The sequence below is a fragment of the Triticum urartu genome, chromosome 7, assembly GCF_003073215.2.
Source record: "Triticum urartu cultivar G1812 chromosome 7, Tu2.1, whole genome shotgun sequence".
In the NCBI taxonomy this organism is placed as follows: domain Eukaryota; kingdom Viridiplantae; phylum Streptophyta; class Magnoliopsida; order Poales; family Poaceae; genus Triticum; species Triticum urartu.
Window position 1 is genome coordinate 704033520 of NC_053028.1, and position 19699 is coordinate 704053218.

At 44.6% G+C, this 19699-nt stretch overlaps 1 protein-coding gene across 1 annotated transcript; it reads right to left on the minus strand.

The window, feature by feature from the left end:
• Positions 1 to 9955: 9955 nt before the first annotated feature.
• Positions 9956 to 12172, minus strand: LOC125524021 (legumin A-like). Its single transcript, XM_048689100.1, has 3 exons — positions 11913 to 12172; positions 10434 to 11163; positions 9956 to 10324 (listed from the first exon to the last, which is right to left on the minus strand). The coding sequence occupies exons 1-3, from the start codon at positions 12106 to 12108 to the stop codon at positions 10174 to 10176; spliced, it is 1077 nt and encodes a 358-aa protein (XP_048545057.1). The 5' UTR covers positions 12109 to 12172; the 3' UTR covers positions 9956 to 10173.
• Between the last annotated feature and the right edge of the window lie 7527 nt (positions 12173 to 19699).

Genomic DNA, 19699 nt, shown 5'->3' on the forward strand with positions numbered 1-19699 from the left:
GAAAAAAGAAAAAGGAAAAAGGGAAAAGAACAAGGGAAAACAAAATGAAAGAAAAATTAACAAGTGGAAAATAATAATAAAGAATAAACCAGGCTTTACACGAACTGTAAAAGAATAACAGGGAAAAAAGAAGTTAAAAGACACAAATCGTTGAGTTGTTCTCTTAGTTACTACTGTTCTCAACCCATCGCTTGCGCACCTGTTTTTCAGTTTAACATGGGAAAAAGGAAAACGGCCGAATGTGGAGGCGGGGGTGTGCGTGCGATTACCGAAACACTAGAAACAGGCGCCTCAAGCAACGAATAGGAAATGCCTAAGTTTAGTACCACCTCACAAGTTGAGAAGAGTTAAGATCCTTTTATAAGGTGAGTTTCAAAAAGATCCTTTTATAAGGGAGCTTGAGAAGAGGAGAAATACACTAGCGCTCTTCCTAATTCGTCACGCCGCCTCGTCAGCGTGGGTGTCGTGTTTCATGAATGACCTAAGCTGATATCAGACATATGCTTGTGTTTTATTTTTGCCAGTCAAGAACTGTTAATTAATCTAGGATTAGTTAACGAGTTGCTAAAAGATGCGCCACTATCTGAGATGTTGGACCGTGGGTTGTTTGCCTTCGCGGGTTCAATGAAGACAACTCCCTTCCTGGGATGTGTTGACTTGTTGTGGGTGTAAGCTATATATTGGAGGCGTTGGCCAGCCAACACACTCACCCACTCCTTGTGCAACCCTAGCCATCATCCAATGTTTCTCTTGCTATGCTATCTCCGGCGATTCCATCCAGTCGACCGCAGGAACGGCCGTTCGGGATAGTAGACTTTCGAAACCCCATCCCTTGTGATCTTGCAATGGGAGAAGGGCGATAAGATTTTTAGGAAGCGTCTCAACGCAACTGCGCCTGCTTCATGTGCGTCCTCGTCCTCTGCTTCCACTACTTCCCCTGCATTGACTCCGCATCATACAAGTCTGCTGCTTTAAATACGCCTCCTGACAAAAGCACAAGCGACTCTGGAATCATTCCTGTCTTCCAACATCGACCAATATGATTTTGTTGGCGTGCAAAAAGCATGGGAAATCCTACGCTGCCCTACACTTCGAGCAGAGTATGATAAGCAGCTGCACTGATCAAGGCAGAAATATTATTGAATCTGATATCGAAATTGAGGATATGGGGAGCTCTTGTACGCTTGTAGATGTGATGATTATTTATCGATCATCTCCTGTGAATTTGGTGAGATGGGGATTTTTGTGAGTGAATATGGGGAGATAGAACTGCAGGCACCTGATTCTGTACTGACGAATGTTGTTCTGGGCTGTAGCTCGTCTTCTCTTAAAACAAGGCTTGTCATAAATTATAGGTGATTCTAGATGTATGTTTGTTAGTGTACCTCCATGTTCGCTGATAAAAAATCTATGTTATAGAAGGTATTATTCTGCTTTGGCTCACAATTATTCGTTGAAGAAGTTCTTAGGGTTAGATTGCACAATTTCTCTGTTTTCCGTGTTTCCCTAGTTCCCTTTCTTTTCTACTTGTCCAATGTAGTGACAGTGGTCTAGCATCTGCAAATGCATCTTAGCAGCAGCATTTCCAATGACAAGACCATTAGAAAATAGGAAGTTTTGTCGTGATTGAAGATGCTACATATGACGGAATCTGTGCATCATGGACGAGAGGTACAACAGACAGGAGGGGCCGGCTGGCTGGTCGAGTGGGCCTGATGCGGCTGCCAGGGTGCTGCTCCGACACCTCGACGGCCACCCTGAGTTCCCTTGGGGAGGAATGGCGATATGGCATTGCCGTGCTCAAAAGCTAGCTGCGGGCCATGCAATCGTGTGAGGCGAGAGAAGAAAGAGTAAATTACATATGTACTTGTACTTGTTGGCACGTTAAAGAAGGTACTCATACAATCCTGAATATTGCTTCGCCTACGTTTGAAAGTGAGGTGCCACTGTATCAGCCTTATTTTTTGGAGATAATGAGCAGCATTCTTTGCCCATTTGAGATTTGTTCAGACAAACTATAGTCCTAGTAAAATCAATAGATACACAAAACCAGTAGGGTCATGCATCATGTTCAGCAGACTTTGCTAGAACCTTTAGGATATGACTAAAACAACAGGATATGAACTTTGGTGCCCTACTGTTGAAAAAACAATTACACATGTGAGAGATCTATTGTTCATTTTGTTCTTAACATTGCTGATCAAACTAGCACAATTTTGTTGGGGCTGAAAAGCAACAACGCGCTGCACAAATTCACCAACACGGCAAATATGCACACTACACAGCCCTCTCCACTTGTGATGAACTTTGATGACGGCTTCAACCAACAAGTAAGCAGTGGAATAACACAAACAACATGCACATGTGACACAGGATTTAACGTGGAAAAACCTCCTCAATTTGAGGAGTAAAAAAACCACGGCTGTGGACCGACCGGTCCACGCAACTTCACTATGAGAATGATGAGTACAAAGTCTGCTCTAGAACCTCTAGAGAGATTTACAACACACTCTCCACGTTGCCAACCGGCAACAGCAACAACAGCCACAAGAGGCAAGATTTCAGCAAAGCAGAGTTTACACAGCTTCTGTACCCTTCAGTGTTTTGCAAACTGCTCTTAAACTGCTGAACCAAACAACACCAAATTTGGCAGACAAGTAGACACATGAGTTCTTGACATCCCCTCCAAATTTAAGCTCAATCGGACATCATTTGCCTACCCAAACTGTTCGTCTCCCAAAACTACTCTGTTCTGAAACTGCAGCAGTCAGAGTTGGCAAAACCACTCTCAAATCTGATGCTCCACTGACCCAATTTCAATCCAGCTAACCAGATCGAAGTACTTAAAGTAAGGAACGAGCTCACCAAGTTTGGGGTCGATCCAAGCACGTTTGAGCCTCGAATCACCAGCTTGAACACTGTCTAGTCAGATGCAGCAAATCTGGACAGAGCCTCTGCTTCTTCTTCTTCCTCTCTCTCAGGTTGTGTTTTCTCTTGTGTGCTCTCACTCTCACTCTCACACGAATGGCAACCACCACCAGCAGGGGTGGAGTGGCTAAGGTTTTCTCCTTGCTTCACTTCACTTGGAAGAACTCTCAACCGTTGGATGCAGCGAGGATCAACGGCTGACATGTGTTGGACTTATGGGCTGATGTTGCGCTGCCAACACACCTCCATGTGGAGGGACTTAGCCCAACAAACTCGCACTCCCGACATCATGGAGGGTCTCACTGCCTTCCGGCAGCCATGCCACCGAGCCGGCGGCATACTTCAAGTTTCTTCCTTGTCACCACTTTAGTCAACATATCAACCCATTTTCATCGGTGTGAACCTTCTCAAGTTGCATTTTGTTGGAATACAACACACCTCGAATCCAATGATAACGGACCTCTATATGCTTAGACCTTGAATGAAAGCTTGCATTCTTACTTAAGTGGATAGCACTTTGGTTGTCACAAAACAACACATATTTGTCTTGCTTAAAACCAAGCTCACAAGCCAACCGTTTCGGCCACAATAGCTCTTTGCTCGTCTCTGTTACTGCAATGAATTCAGCTTCAGTTGTACTCAGTGCCACACACTTTTGCAGCCTGCTTTGCCATGACACCGCTCCCCCTGCATAGGTAACCATGTAACCTGAAGTAGATTTCCTTCTGTCAACATCTCCAGCCATGTCAGAATCTGAAAAGGCAACCAGCTTGGCTTCACCACCACCAAAGCAAAGTTTCTGATTTGTGCTGCCCCGGAGATATCTCAAAATCCACTTCACGGCTTCCCAATGAGGTCTTCCTGGATTGGACATAAATCTGCTCACAGTACTAACCACATGAGCAATGTCAGGCCTTGTACATACCATAGCATACATCAAACTCCCAACCGCTGAAGCATAAGGAACATGATGCATTTCCTTTTTCTTCTCATCAGTGGTAGGACATTGCTTTCTGTTCAACTTGAAATGGACTGCTAGTGGACAACTCACAACTTTAGCATTTTTCATCCTGAACTTCTGAAGTACCTTCTCAATATACTTCTCTTGAGACAAGTACAACTTGTTGCAATTTCTATCTCACTCAATTCTCATCCCAAGAATGTTCTTTGCTGGACCTAAGTCTTTCATAGCAAAACATTTGCTCAACTCCTTCTTCAACTTAGCAATCCTAGAGACATTCTTGCCAACAATCAGGATATCATCAACATAGAGCAATAATATGATGAAATCATCACCTGAGAACCTCTGAATAAACACACAATTGTCTGAGCTACACTTCTTGTAGCCTTGCTCCCCCATGACAGTTTCAAACTTCATGTACCATTGTCTTGGTGCTTGTTTCAGGCCATAGAGACTTTTCTTCAGCTTGCACACATAGTCTTCTTTGCCTTTCACAAGAAACCCCTTAGGTTGCTCCATGTATATTTCTTCCTCCAACTCACCATGAAGGAATGCAGTCTTCACATCCATTTGCTCGACCTCCAAGTTGAGACTTGCTGCCATGCCAAGGATTACTCTTATGGATGTCATCTTCACCACCGGAGAAAACATCTCATCATAGTCAATGTCTTTTCTCTGGCCGAATCCTTTTACAACTAGCCTGGCCTTGTACCTTGGATGTGATGTGTGCTCTTCTTGCTTGATTCTGTAGACCCACTTGTTCTTCAAAATTTTCTTGCCCTTGGGCAACTTTACCAGCTCATAAGTATGATTCTTATGCAAGGAATCCATCTCTTCTTGCATAGCATTTTTCCACTCCTTGTGCTCATCTTCCATTGCATATGCAAAGCATTCAGGTTCTGAACCGTCAGATAATAACACCATGTATTGATCTGAGGGATACCTGCTGGAAGGAATTCGACCCCTGTTGGATCTTCTGAGTGGAGCAGCTGGTGGACTTTTTGGTGCTGGTGCTTCCTACTGATCCGGATCATCAACTTCAGCATCATACTATTGTTGTTGCTGCTGGGGAGCATCTTCTTCACCTGCACCACCATGTACATCATCTTGTACATCTTCTGCATCTGCTTCAACTTGCACGGGAGCTGGAGCTGCAGGAACTGGGTCAAAATCAATCATGTCTTGCTGCTGCTGAGGAGGAACCTGCCCCTTTGTCTTCACAATATCCTCAATTGTTTGGTCTTCAAGAAACACAACGTCACGGATTCTCAAAACATTCCTTGCTATAGGGTCAAACAGCTTGTAGCCAAACTCATCACCACCATAGCCAAGAAAGATACACTGTCGTGTCTTCGAATCAAGCTTTGACCTTTCATCTTGAGGAATATGAACAAAGTCCTTGCACCCAAAAATCTTCAGGTGGTCATATGAGACGTCCTTGTCACACCAGACCCTGTTAGGAACATCTCCCTGTAAAGGATAACTTGGTGAGAGATTAATAAGATAAACTGCAGTCATCAAAGCCTCACCCCCAAGGTTGTCAGAATCGTGATTTTGAATCGGATCGGAGCTTCAATGGTAGGATCGCAAATCGTAGAATCTTCACTATCAGGATCGTAGAAACGTAGATTCTAAGAACTAAAGTCGTAGAATCATAGGGGTTAGTTTGGATCGTAAAGTCGTAGAATCGTCTAACAGAATCGCGATTCTGACAACCTTGCTCACCCCAAAAGTGTTTGCGTAGCTTTGCACTTGACAACAAGCATCTAACTTTCTCCACAATTGTCCTGTTCATCCTCTTAGCAAGACCATTCAGCTGTGGTGTCTTCGAGGGAGTAAATTGATGCCTAATACTTTGCTGCTTGGAATATGCGTCAAATGGCCCAATATACTCTCCTCCATTATCAGTGCGAATGCACTTGATCTTCTTCGCAGTTTCTCTCTCAACCGAGGCTTGGAATTGCTTGAATACACCTAGTACTTGATCTTTGGTCCTCAAAGTGAAGGCCCAAACTTTCCTGGAAAAGTCATCAATAAAAGTCACAAAGTACTTAGCACCACCAAGAGATCTTACCGACATTTTGCAAACATCGGAATGTATCAAGTCCAGCTTCTCGGGCTTCTTGTGAGGAGGTAGAGTCTTGAAGGCAACTCGGTGTTGCTTCCCTGCTAGACAATCTGAAAATTTCTTGATGTGAACTCCTTTCACACCCTTCAACAATTTTTTCTTCACTAGCACTTTCATCACCTTCTCACTCATGTGCCCAGGTCTCTTGTGCCATAGAGCACAATGATCATCCTTCTCTAGTGCATTGACAGAAGCACTAAAGAGCTTAGCATGAACATGATACAACACTGAGACCATTTTACCTCTTGCAACAATCATGTTACCTTTGGTGAGCTTGTACTGCCCTTTTCCAAAACTGCTCAAGTAATCATCTCCATCAAGCAAACCAACTGAAATAATATTGAGACGAAGTGCCTCAACATGTCTCACAGATTTGAGGACTAACCTTGTACCATTTGCGGTCTCCAAATGCACATCTCCTTTTCCAATGATGGCTGCTCTATCATTGTTCCCCATCTTCACAACACCAAAATCACCTGATATATAGTTAGTGAAGAGCTCTCTGCGAGATGTAGCATGAATGGTAGCACCGCTGTCCGGTATCCAAATCATCTTGTCACCATCCACAAGATTGACGGTTTCATTAGAAACAACAATGATCTTCTCCTCAATAGTGGAACCAAATCTTCCCTCATTTTCTTCATGCATAACAAGCATGATGTCCTCTTCTACTGCAGTAACTCGGTTGCCCTCTATGTCACTATCACTGTCAACTTGCTTCTGATCTTGCTTCTTCTTTTTCTTTTTGTCTTTCTTCCACTTGTCATATTGCCACTTAATGTGGCCCTTCTGATGGCAGTGATGGCACTCATAATCAGCATACTTACTTTTTGATTTGCTCCTACCTCTTTCTGCCCCTTTACCCGGACCTCTGCTCTTACTTCTCCCCCTGGACTGAGTGACCAGCACCTCTGAATGTGAGGAAGAACTAGCTTCAGCCACCTTTCTGGACTCTTCATTTAGTACCCTGGTTTTCACAAGATTCCAAGTGACAAGTCCATTAGTTGCTGAATTGCAACCCGTGACCTTAAAGGTCTCCCAGCTGTCCGGTAATGAGCCTAGTAGCAGCAAAGCTCTCACTTCATCTTCAAATGTTATTCCCATTGAAGAAAGCTGATTTATAATGCCTTGAAATGTATTCACATGATCTGCAATTAGAGTGCCCTCTTTGTACCTCAAGCACATCAATTGTTTGATCAAGAACATCTTGTTTGTATCTTCTTTTCGGGCAAACAACTCTTCCAATTTCTGCCATAAGGTGCGTGCATGTGTCTCACCAATGATATGGTTCAAAACATTGTCATCGACTCATTGCCGAATGAACCCACAAGCTTGGCGATGAAGTACCTTCCACTGACCTTCCTCAATGCCCTCTGGCATCTCAGTGGAGAACACTGGCTTCCAGTATTCTTTCACATACAACAAGTCCTCCATCTTGCCCTTCCATGATTGATAATTTGTACCATTCAAAGATATCATCCTTCTGGTATTCACTTCCATCTTTCACCATAAGAAACTCAGCAATTTGCACAAACAAACCAAGGCTCTGATACCACTTTGTTGGGGCTGGAAAGCAACAACGCACTGCACAAATTCACCAACACGGCAAATATGCACACTACACAGCCCCCTCCACTTGTGATGAACTTTGAGGACAGCTTCAACCAACAAGTAAGCAGTGGAATAAGACAAACAACATGCACATGTGACACAGGATTTAACGTGGGAAAACCTCCTCAACTTGAGGAGTAAAAGAACCACAGCTGTGGACCGACCGGTCCACGCAACTTCACTATGAGAATGATGAGTACAAAGTCTGCTCTAGAACCTCTAGAGAGATTTACAACACACTCTCCACGTTGCCAACCGGCAACAACAACAACAGCCACAAGAGGCAAGATTTCAGCAAAGCAGAGTTTACACAGCTTCTGTACCCTTCAGTGTTTTGCAAACTGTTCTTAAACTGCTGAACCAAACAACACCAAATCTGGCAGAAAAGTAGACACATGAGTTCTTGACTTCCCCTCCAAATTTTAGCTTAATCGGACAACATTTGCCTACCCAAACTGTTCGTCTCCCAAAACTACTCTGTTCTGAAACTACACCAGTCAGAGCTGGCAAAACCACTCTCAAATCTGATGCTCCACTGACCCAATCCTCAAACCAGCTAACCAGATCGAAGTACTCAAAGTAAGGAACGAGCTCACCAAGTTTGGGGTCGATCCAAGCACGTTTGAGCCTCCAATCACCAGCTTGAACACTGTCTAGTCAGATGTAGCAAATCTGGACTGAGCCTCTGCTTCTTCTTCTTCCTCTCTCTCAGGTTGTGTTTTCTCTTGTGTGCTCTCACTCTCACTCTCACACGAATGGCAGCCACCACCAGCAGGGGTGGAGTGGCTAGGGTTTTCTCCTTGCTTCACTTCACTTGGAAGCACTCTCAGCCGTTGGATGCAGCGAGGATCAACGGCTGACATGTTTTGGACTTATGGGCTGATGTTGGGCTGCCAACACACCTCCATGTGGAGGGACTTAGCCCAACAAATTTGACTCCACAATTACTTTTTTGGAACCCGGTTACTTCAGCAAAAATCGAAGCATGGCGCATTGCAATAGCTTCACCGGTAATCAACATGATCAACAAAGCATACGCTTGTGAACCAACTTGTGGTTGAGATGGTTAGGTGGACAGTGGTATCCCCAACCCACTAGGGTTCAAATCCTGGTGCTCGCATTATTCCTGGATTTATTTCAGGATTTCCGGCGATGCGCTTTCAGTGGGAGGAGACGTTCCCGTCGACGACGAGGCGCCTACGGTGACTTCATAAATCTCAAGATGATATGCCGGCTCAGTCTCTCGAAGGTGCTCATAGGGGTAGGGTGTACATGTGTGCGTTCATAGGGATAAGTGTATGCGCGTGTATACGAGCGCTTGTGTCTGTACTGATGCTCAAAAAAAAAGCATACGCTTGCAGCTAGCACCAGACCCAGTGGTTGCGGATGACAACACCAATGACCATGCATATATCGCAGCATTAACATTGATAATGACTGACTTAGCCGGCGACGGAGACCACTTGGTGATTGACGCTAGTGCTCACGCCTAATGGAGACAGTCGACCTGAAGTTGTACAATAAGATAAAATCAACATAAACTTTGATTCTGCCCACCACATGTGAGAATGGAAATCTGAAGCACTATAAATCCAGTTCAATTGCCATTGTTGCATATGGACAAAGCTTAATGATAAATCAGATGATCCTTAGACTGAAACGATCACCTGTAGGAAGGCAGTTGTGTGATCACTGAGGCCTTGTTCGGTTAGACTGGGTTTGGAGTGGTTTGAAAGGGATTGGAGGGGATTAAATCCCTTGCAAGTCAAAATCTAGCTCAAACCCCCTCAATCCCCTCCAATCCCTGTGGGGAGGGGATTAAACGAACAGGGCCTGATTGGGTTGGGAGGTAGACGCTTAGACTGAAAGGCTATGAAGATTTCTGGAAACAAAAAATGTTTAGGTGGCAAAGACTCTATTACAATTTTTAGCTAAAAGGCTGTGAAGGGGTTCTGGGAACGAAGAAGGGCCTTTTTCAAACACATGAACTTAAATAAGAAATAGTTTCAAATTCAAAACAATAAAACCACGCTTAGATTGAGTGTAAAATAGTATGGAGGTGTTTCTTTACGGGTGTAACTTACCGGCTAATGAGCAATTTCCGTCCGGAAACGAAACGGCCAATAGAGGCATGTATTTTTTTTTACAGAGGTATTTGAAATGAAAACACTGATCCAAACAGGCCTTAAGTTCTATTAAGTAAGAATAAGAAGCAGGGAAAAAAGAATTCAAAAAGAATTTACTTTCAGGCAAAAAGAAGAAGAAGCACTAGTAGAAGCAGTAATTAAGAAAGCATATAACACAGGAGGCAAACAATTTCTCCCGAATTTAACGATCGATTGCATTCATCAGTTCTGATAATAGCTCAGGCCGGCAACAAACACTCACACTTGATTTAACCTATGACGAAGTGACAGAAACATTCTGATCTGTCAGGGGCAACTAAGATAGATTTTGCAGAGCTAACTGACATACTCACGCTCAAAGCCTAACTAAATTTATTGATTTCTGCCTAAGGCGACAGGCCGATGTGCAATGAATGGCCCTAGTTGGGGGCGAAGAAGATCTCGGAGTCGAGCCTCTTGGACCGGAAGAGCTTCTCCATCTCCGGCGTCGTGTTGAATGACGCCTCCAGCACCTCCGGCGAGATGGCCTTCCACACCGATGTCTTCCCCGCCAGGTGGCTGAAGATCGGGCTGCAGCAACAATGCTATTATTAGATCATCCCCATGGATTAATTTCTAGAGAAGCACAAGTGCACAACACCATGACAAGTAGAATTTGTTTCAGTAATGAATTCCTTACTTGGGGGTGGTGATGATGGAGAACCACTCCATGCCAGAGGCATCAGCGATCTTGGACACAACGTGGAAGCGGGGCACGATGAAGAGGCTGCCGCCCTCGATGCGGGTCTCCAGCACACGCTTGCCGTCCGGGCCGACGACCTGCACGCGCCCGCTGCCACGGACGATATACGTGACCTGGTACGCCGAATCGCACGAGAATCCAGGGGAGCACATGGAGTGGGCGTCGATCCTGACCAGGTCAGCCCCCAGCCCGACCTCCTTAACAAGCGGCAGGTTGGCCGTGTTGAGCACCACCACACGGCCGCCCTTGGGGATGTCCACGTCGAGCTTGGCCTCCAGGCAGTTGAGCGCCATGTCCTTGCGGTCCTCTGCGACAGGCTCGGGGAGCTTCTGCCCGGCCGAGAGCTTGACGATGCCGGAGGCTGGCTGGCTGGAGACGAGCTTGGCCGCGTCATTCTGCTTGAGGTCCCAGGCGCGGCCGACGAACTCTGTGGAGAAGCCGGTGAAGATGCCGCTGGCGCCCGTGAGCTGGAAGTTGGTGAACTGGCCGGGCCTGTGGCCCTTGGAGGTGTCGCCAAGGAAGAGGATGACGAGCTCCGTCGCAGACCCCGGGGTGTTGTGCCACCAGGTGACCACGCCGAACGGGAGCGCCAGAGCGTCACCCTCCTTGACGGCGACCACCTTCTCCTTGGTGGCCTCAGGCAGGACGATGCCACAGGTTCCCTTGCCTGTCAATCATAGATCAAAATGAGCAGTATTAGTACTACGAAACTCGTGGAAAAACAAGTCTAAACTGTTGATTAATGTTGCAACGAAATTCCGAAAACAGCATGCATGTTAAGATCGGAGGAAAACCAACACGCATGGCCAAGTTGTGACGTTACAGAAAGATTTGATTAAAACAACAGGGCAAAACCAAATAAATGAAACATTCAGGACCTCTTAAGCAAAGAGATTTATTCAAAAGAAACGCAATAATAGTTCTTCTGTTATTATTGATTCGAAATAAGTGGGATCTGATGGAGACACACTTAACCTGATGAAACCGAACCCCAAAAAAAAATACTAGCACGATTTCGGAACTGATCACAACGTGTGCATTCGTCAGACAATTCAGGAGAAATATGTCTCCCCTCAATCCCAATCTAGGTTAGCATTCGATCTAAACTGATTCGATAAATACGCTAGCATCTACGAACCAAAATTAACCTGACGAAACTAAACAATTCAGCAAACAACAACAATAATACTACTGTATTTGTTTTTGCTAACCTGACGAAACTAAACAAAACTAGCACGATTTCAGAAGTGATCACAAGTAAACAACGTGTATTCGACAGAGAGACAATTCAGGAGAGCTGCGATCCAAAATGAACGTTACCATTCGATTAATACACTGGCATCTACTAACCAAAATTAATTGAGTCAGATCGATCGGTTGGTCGGCGATCGAGATCGATCGGTTGCATGCACATACCTTGGAGGACGTAGGCGACCTTTGCGGAGTCGGAGTAGCTGGGGAGGGACATGCCGCCGGCGGCGAGCGAGAGCTTGGCTGCGCCGATGGAGGCGACACCGAGCATGGGCAGCTCGGCTGGGCTCCACTCGTAGTAGGCGCCGCCCTCGCCGCCGTACGCCTTCGCCGGCTGCCTCGGGGTCAGATCCACCGCCATCGCCGCGAAAAGGAGAGGGAACACGAGCTACGATCGATCGAGGTTCTGGAAGTGCCGGGGGCAGGAGAGGAGAGTGCGGATGAGGCGATGTGGGATGGGATCGGGCGCCGGCTATTTATAGCCCAGGAACCGGGAGGATGGAAGGCTGCTCAGCCTCATGGATAAGGTTAACGGCCGTATTAATAGGAGTGGATTAGGATTAACATAGGATAGTTGTTTTCCTTTTTTTTTGACTAACATAGGATAGCCAAACAAGTCAAAGTGTATTTAACATAAAAAATATTGTGAAACAACATAGTACCGAAGTTATGGTTGGCAACATTCTAACACCAATTCATGTTAACATAAAAAAAATTCTAACCTTCATGTTTGAATTGAAACTCCTGCTTTACCTACTTTCATTTTCTCTTGGAGGAAGAGTGGTTCTTGTCCTCCCTCTTTATGAATTCATATAATCAAATACAACAAATTATTACTCCTATATTTTTATTATAAAAGTTGGGGCATTTGTGAAGGCTGCAATGAATAATATTTAAAAGATTCATTCTCATATTTTACTTTCTGAGCAAACTAAAGGTTAATAAGCCAACTTGCATCTGATAATATTTAAGGTGTCATCCTTTGCAAGCTTCACCAGTGTTGCTCCACTGATAATGATGCCGTGATACTTTGTTCTAAAAACTAAAGAGCCAAGTAAAATTAATATATGAACCCCTGCTTAATGATGAGCTAGCAGGGGAAGTTTTTGTTGGGTCGGATTTTGTTTGCAGGTCGAATGATCATTGGCTCATTCAATTTAAACATCCAAAATCGTAGTGGTACAACAAAGACAAGGTAAGCACCTGGCCAATATCTTGATGTTGAAGCAAAAAAAAGCACATTGCTTATCAAGTTTATCTTCTTAATTCGATATTTAGATAATTTTGAGATACTGCCATAAATAGTTGCAGTTATCAATCAGATATATTTCATTATTTATTTTGTATAGCGGGATAGGTTAAGCATTTGTTCATTGGTATCGAACATTAAAATTGATGCTGAAAAAAATATATCTCAACTAGGTGCATAGTAGAGTATTTTGGTACAACAAGGACACGTTCTAGAGACATCACTATTTTCTTTATATTAAGTACCTGAAATATTAAACCTTCATATACGAGGTGCTAAGATTTGGTTTTGTACGATTGAGTCAAACTTACTTACCCTCTCGCAAATGTGAGAATTCAAAGTGAGTAGTGTACTATCAATAATAAGTCGCAAATTCAGTTATTTAAAAAAAACTACTTTGGCAAATATTAAATTTTGTATTATTTTGTACATTTTAGTTCAAATTTTGGCTTATACTAAAAATCCAAACTTGAAATAGTTGACATTTTGTAGTGCAAAGAAATGGAGCCGATATTATTACTTACATTATACGTGCAAACATTATTGTATTTCCTGACTCAATGCTCAAAAATTATTCGAGACAAGACTTTTAACACTCGGGTGCCCCTACACCATCTTTGACAGTAAATTCAGAAAAAATTGAAACAAAATCAAAAAAATCTGAAACTTCGGAACATCAAACATGATCAAACATTCGATATTCTTGCAAAGTTTCAGCCTCAAATAACATTCGAGGAGCCCTAACCTAAAGAACCAAAGTCAGTGTTCAAAGTTTATGTGCACTTTTGAGCAGTACCTTCTTTTTGTGAGGGCTCCTCAACTGTTATTTGTGTCTGAAAAATTGCAAGAACATAAAAAAATTGATCATCTTTGATCCCCAAAGTTGCAGACTTTTTTTGCTTCTTTTTTCATTTTTGTGAATTTATTGTTCATGAGGGTGTAGGGGCACCCGGGAGCTATCACACCTTTCTCTAATGAATTTTTAAGAATATACATACCAATTTAAAAATGTAAATGTTTAAATTAAGGAATCCTCCTTCACATATATTTAAATGTATATAAGCATTACAAAGTAAATATGCATGATGTGTAATTATACCATATATTACACAGTAATGGAAAGAGAAATAATATCCTTAGAGCATCTCCAATAGAATATGCATATTTAGAGATGTAGAAATTTACATCTTCAAAAGGTGCTTTTTACATCTTCACAAAAAGGGCAACTCCAACAAATGATGTAAATTGATGATGTAAAAGTGCAACTCCAACAAATGACGCAAATGGAGATGCAAAACTTGTTGAACGGTCGCGGGGACGGCGGCGGCGCGACGCGATTCGAGGTGCGGAGAGGATGAGGACCGGTGGAGCAGTGACGAATGAGCAGCGGAGGGGCGGAGGAGCGGCGAATCAGGGCGGCGGAGCAGCGGCAGAGGATTGGTGATTCGAGGCAGAGAGAGGAAGAGGAGCGGCTGCAGAACACCCACGGATGGCCCTGACACTACAGAGAACATGGCGGCAGCTCCGCGCGTGGGCGGACAGTGTCGCACTGCGGGAGGACGGTGGAGGTGGGAAACTGTCGGCTGGCGGTGTGGCCCGCCTCCCCTACGTTTGGCGGTGGGTCGGGACTAGGAACAAGACCACCCTGTCCATGACCACGCTATGGAAGCCATGAGGGCAGTCGAACCTCCGGGCAAGATTTGATTCGAAACGGAGATCGATATCATATCAGCCGGTGTGGAGGACAACACTACTCCGGCGTGGTAGGCGGTGAGGGACAGGTAGGAGGAGTAGCGGCGGGGTCGGAGGTGGGTGTGTAGGCGGGGGTGGCGGCGATTTTGGGCGAACTCGGCCAACGGCGGAGTTGGGTGGGCGGGCGACGGTTGCGCGGAAGCAGATGGAAGGTAGTTCGGTGGTGGTGCGCGGCTGGCAATTTTACATCTCCTATACGTGGAGATGTATATTTCCATCGTGAGGTGTTGTATTTAACATCTCTGGGAGGTGGAGATGTAGTTTTTCTTCATCTACATCATCTGTTGAAGAAGAGGGGTTTTGGGGCCTCGGAGATGCAAAAGTTAGTTATTTTTGCATCTACATCTTCTATTGGAGATGCTCTTATCCCGTGAAGATGCACGGGTTGATGACTAGTATATATTGAAAACCTCACACATGTTGTGACACTCCCCAATGCGCCCCGAGACTAGAAGTAGTTCGGTGCAGTCCCAAAGATGATATCCCTACCATCGAGCCAACGGTCCTCCAGAAAGAGAATAGTTATTTATTGCTTGTGTTGTTGACACGTCCCTCATGCATTATATTTACGAAAAGGGTTTCAGCGCTTTATATTTTAAAGCAAGCATCATCACATTTAAATCTGAGCAAACCGATGCAAACACACACCACTGCACACAACACACCCATCCAAAGCAAAATACAAAGGTGAGCTAACTACAGATGTGTGAAGAAGAAAACTTGTAGCTGGCGGAGACCACCACGAGCAATCCACAACGGAGAGGTGAAACGGACAACGATGAAGCCAGGACTCCAAAACGGTGCCTATCAGAAGGGTATGACCACGGATAGCCATCACCGCCTGATCCCCAAATCAAGTTTTCATCCGGAGCAAGGTGAAAGGAGTGGGAATGCAGCGACAGAGCCTTCAGGAAGGATATTGTTGGGGAACGTAGTAATTTCAAAATTTTCCTACGCACACGCAAGATCATGGTGATGCATAGCAACGAGAGGGGAGAGTATGATCTACGTACCCTTGTAGATCGATAGCGGAAGCGTTATGACAACGCGGTTGATGTAGTCGTACGTATTCACGGCCCGACCGATCAAGCACCGAAACTACGGCACCTCCGAGTTTTAGCACACGTTCAGCTCGATGACGATCCCCGGTCTCCGATCCAGCAAAGTGTCGGGGAAGAGTTCCGTCAGCACGACGGCGTGGTGATGATCTTGATGTACTACTGTCGCAGGGCTTCGCCTAAGCACTGCTACAATATTATCGAGGATTATGGTGGCAGCGGGCGCCACACCCGGCTAAGAATATGATCACGTGGATCAACTTGTGTGTTTCTGGGGTGCCCCTGCCTCCGTGTATAAAGGTTCAAGAGAGGAGGAGGCCGGCCGGCCCCTATGGCGCGCCAAGGAGGAGTCCTCCTCCTAGTAGGAGTAGGAAAGAAGTGGGGAGGGAGAGGGAAAGGGGGGCGCCGCCCCCCCCCCCCTCTCCTAGTCCAATTCGGACCAGGGGGGAGGAGGCGCGCGGCCCACCTTTGGCTGCCCCTCTCTCTCTCCACTAAGGCCCATATGGCCCATTACTTCTCCCGGGGGGGGTTCCGGTAACCCTCCGGCTTTCCGGTTTTCTCCGAAATCACCCGGAACACTTCCGGTGTCCGAATATAGCCGTCCAATATATCAATCTTTATGTCTCGACCATTTCGAGACTCCTCGTCATGTCCGTGATCACATCCGGGACTCCGAACAACCTTCGGTACATCAAAATGTATAAACTCATAATATAACTGTCATCGAAACCTTAAGCGTGCGGACCCTGCGGGTTCGAGAACGATGTAGACATGACCGAGACATGTCTCTGGTCAATAACCAATAGCGGGACCTGGATGCCCATATTGGCTCCTACATATTCTACGAAGATCTTTATCGGTCAGACCGCATAACAACATACGTTGTTCCCTTTGTCATCGGTATGTTACTTGCCCGAGATTCAATCGTCGGTATCCAATGCCTAGTTCAATCTCGTTACCGGCAAGTCTCTTTACTCGTTTTGTAATACATCATCTCGCAACTGACTCATTAGTTTCATTGCTTGCAAGGCTTAATTGATGTGCATTACCGAGAGGGCCCAGAGATACCTCTCCGACAATCGGAGTGACAAATCCTAATCTCGAAATACGTCAACCCAACATGTACCTTTGGAGACACCTGTAGAGCACCTTTATAATCACCCAGTTACGTTGTGACGTTTGGTAGCACACAAAGTGTTCCTCCAGCACACGGGAGTTACATAATCTCATAGTCATAGGAACATGTATAAGTAATGAAGAAAGCAATAGCAACATACTAAACGATCGGATGCTACGCTAATGGAATGGGTCATGTCAATCAGATCATTCAACTAATGATGTGATCCCGTTAATCAAATGACAACTCTTTGTCAATGGTTAGGAAACATAACCATCTTTGATTAACGAGCTAGTCAACTAGAGGCATACTAGTGACACTCTGTTTGTCTATGTATTCACACATGTATTATGTTTCCGGTTAATACAATTCTAGCATGAATAATAAACTTTTATCATGATGTAAGGAAATAAATAATAACTTTATTATTGCCTCTAGGGCATATTTCCTTCAGTCTCCCACTTGCACTAGAGTCAATAATCTAGATTACACAGTAATGATTCTAACACCCATGGAGCTTTGGTGCTGATCATGTTTTGCTCGTGGAAGAGGCTTAGTCAACGGGTCTGCTACATTCAGCTCCGTATGTATCTTGCAAATCTCTATGTCTCCCACCTGGACTAGATCCCGGATGGAATTGAAGCGTCTCTTGATATGCTTGGTTCTCTTGTGAAATCTGGATTCCTTTGCCAAGGCAATTGCACCAGTATTGTCACAAAAGATTTTCATTGGACCCGATGCACTAGGTATGACACCTAGATCGGATATGAACTCCTTCATCCAGACTCCTTCGTTTGCTGCTTCCGAAGCAGCTATGTACTCTGCTTCACATGTAGATCCCGCCACGACGCTTTGTTTTGAACTGCACCAACTGACAGCTCCACCGTTTAATGTAAACACGTATCCGGTTTGCGATTTAGAATCGTCTGGATCAGTGTCAAAGTTTGCATCAACGTAACCGTTTACAATGAGCTCTTTGTCACCTCCATATACGAGAAGCATATCCTTAGTCCTTTTCAGGTATTTCAGGATGTTCTTGACCGCTGTCCAGTGATCCACTCCTGGATTACTTTGGTACCTCCCTGCTAAACTTATAGCAAGGCACACATAAGGTCTGGTACACAGCATTGCATACATGATAGAGCCTATGGCTGAAGCATAGGGAACATCTTTCATTTTCTTTCTATCTTCTGCAGTGGTCGGGCATTGAGTCTGACTCAACTTCACACCTTGTAACACAGGCAAGAACCCTTTCTTTGCTTGATCCATTTTGAACTTCTTCAAAATCTTGTCAAGGTATGTGCTTTGTGAAAGTCCAATTAAGCGTCTTGATCTATCTCTATAGATCTTTATGCCTAATATGTAAGCAGCTTCACCGAGGTCTTTCATTGAAAAACTCTTATTCAAGTATCCCTTTATGCTATCCAGAAATTCTATATCATTTCCAATCAGTAATATGTCATCCACATATAATATCAGAAATGCTACAGAGCTCCCACTCACTTTCTTGTAAATACAGGCTTCTCCGAAAGTCTGTATAAAACCAAATGCTTTGATCACACTATCAAAGCGTTTATTCCAACTCCGAGAGGATTGCACCAGTCCATAAATGGATCGCTGGAGCTTGCACACTTTGTTAGCTCCCTTTGGATTGACAAAACCTTCCGGTTGCATCATATACAACTCTTCTTCCAGAAATCCATTCAGGAATGCAGTTTTGACATCCATCTGCCAAATTTCATAATCATAAAATGCGGCAATTGCTAACATGATTCGGACAGACTTAAGCATCGCTACGGGTGAGAAGGTCTCATCATAGTCAACCCCTTGAACTTGTCGAAAACCTTTTGCAACAAGTCGAGCTTTGTAGACAGTAATATTACCGTCAGCGTCAGTCTTCTTCTTGAAGATCCATTTCTTCTCAATTGCTTGCCAATCATCAGGCAAGTCAACCAAAGTCCATACTTTGTTCTCATACATGGATCCCATCTCAGATTTCATGGCTTCAAGCCATTTTGCGGAATCTGGGCTCACTATCGCTTCTTCATAGTTCGTAGGTTCATCATGATCTAGCAGCATGATTTCCAGAACAGGATTACCATACCATTCTGGTGCGGTTCTCACTCTGGTTGATCTACGAGGTTCAGTAGTATCTTGTCCTGAAGTTTCATGATCATTATCATTAGCTTCCTCACTAATTGGTGTAGGTGTCGCAGAAACAGTTTTCTGTGACATACTACTTTCCAATAAGGGAGCAGGTATAGTTACCTCATCAAGTTCTACTTTCCTCCCACTCACATCTTTCGAGAGAAACTCCTTCTCCAGAAAGTTTCCGAATTTAGCAACAAAAGTCTTGCCTTCGGATCTGTGATAGAAGGTGTATCCAATTGTTTCCTTTGGATATCCTATGAAGACACATTTCTCCGATTTGGGTTCGAGCTTATCAGGTTGAAGCTTTTTCACATAAGCATCGCAGCCCCAAACTTTCAGAAACGACAACTTTGGTTTCTTGCCAAACCATAGTTCATAAGGCATCGTCTCAACGGATTTCGATGGTGCCCTATTCAACGTGAATGCGGCCGTCTCTAAAGCATAACCCCAAAACGATAGCGGTAATCAGTAAGAGACATTATAGATCGCACCATATCTAGTAAAGTACGATTACGACGTTCGGACACACCATTACGCTGTGGTGTTCCAGGTGGCGTGAGTTGCAAAACTATTCCGCATTGCTTCAAATGTACACCAAACTCGTAACTCAAATATTCTCCTCCAT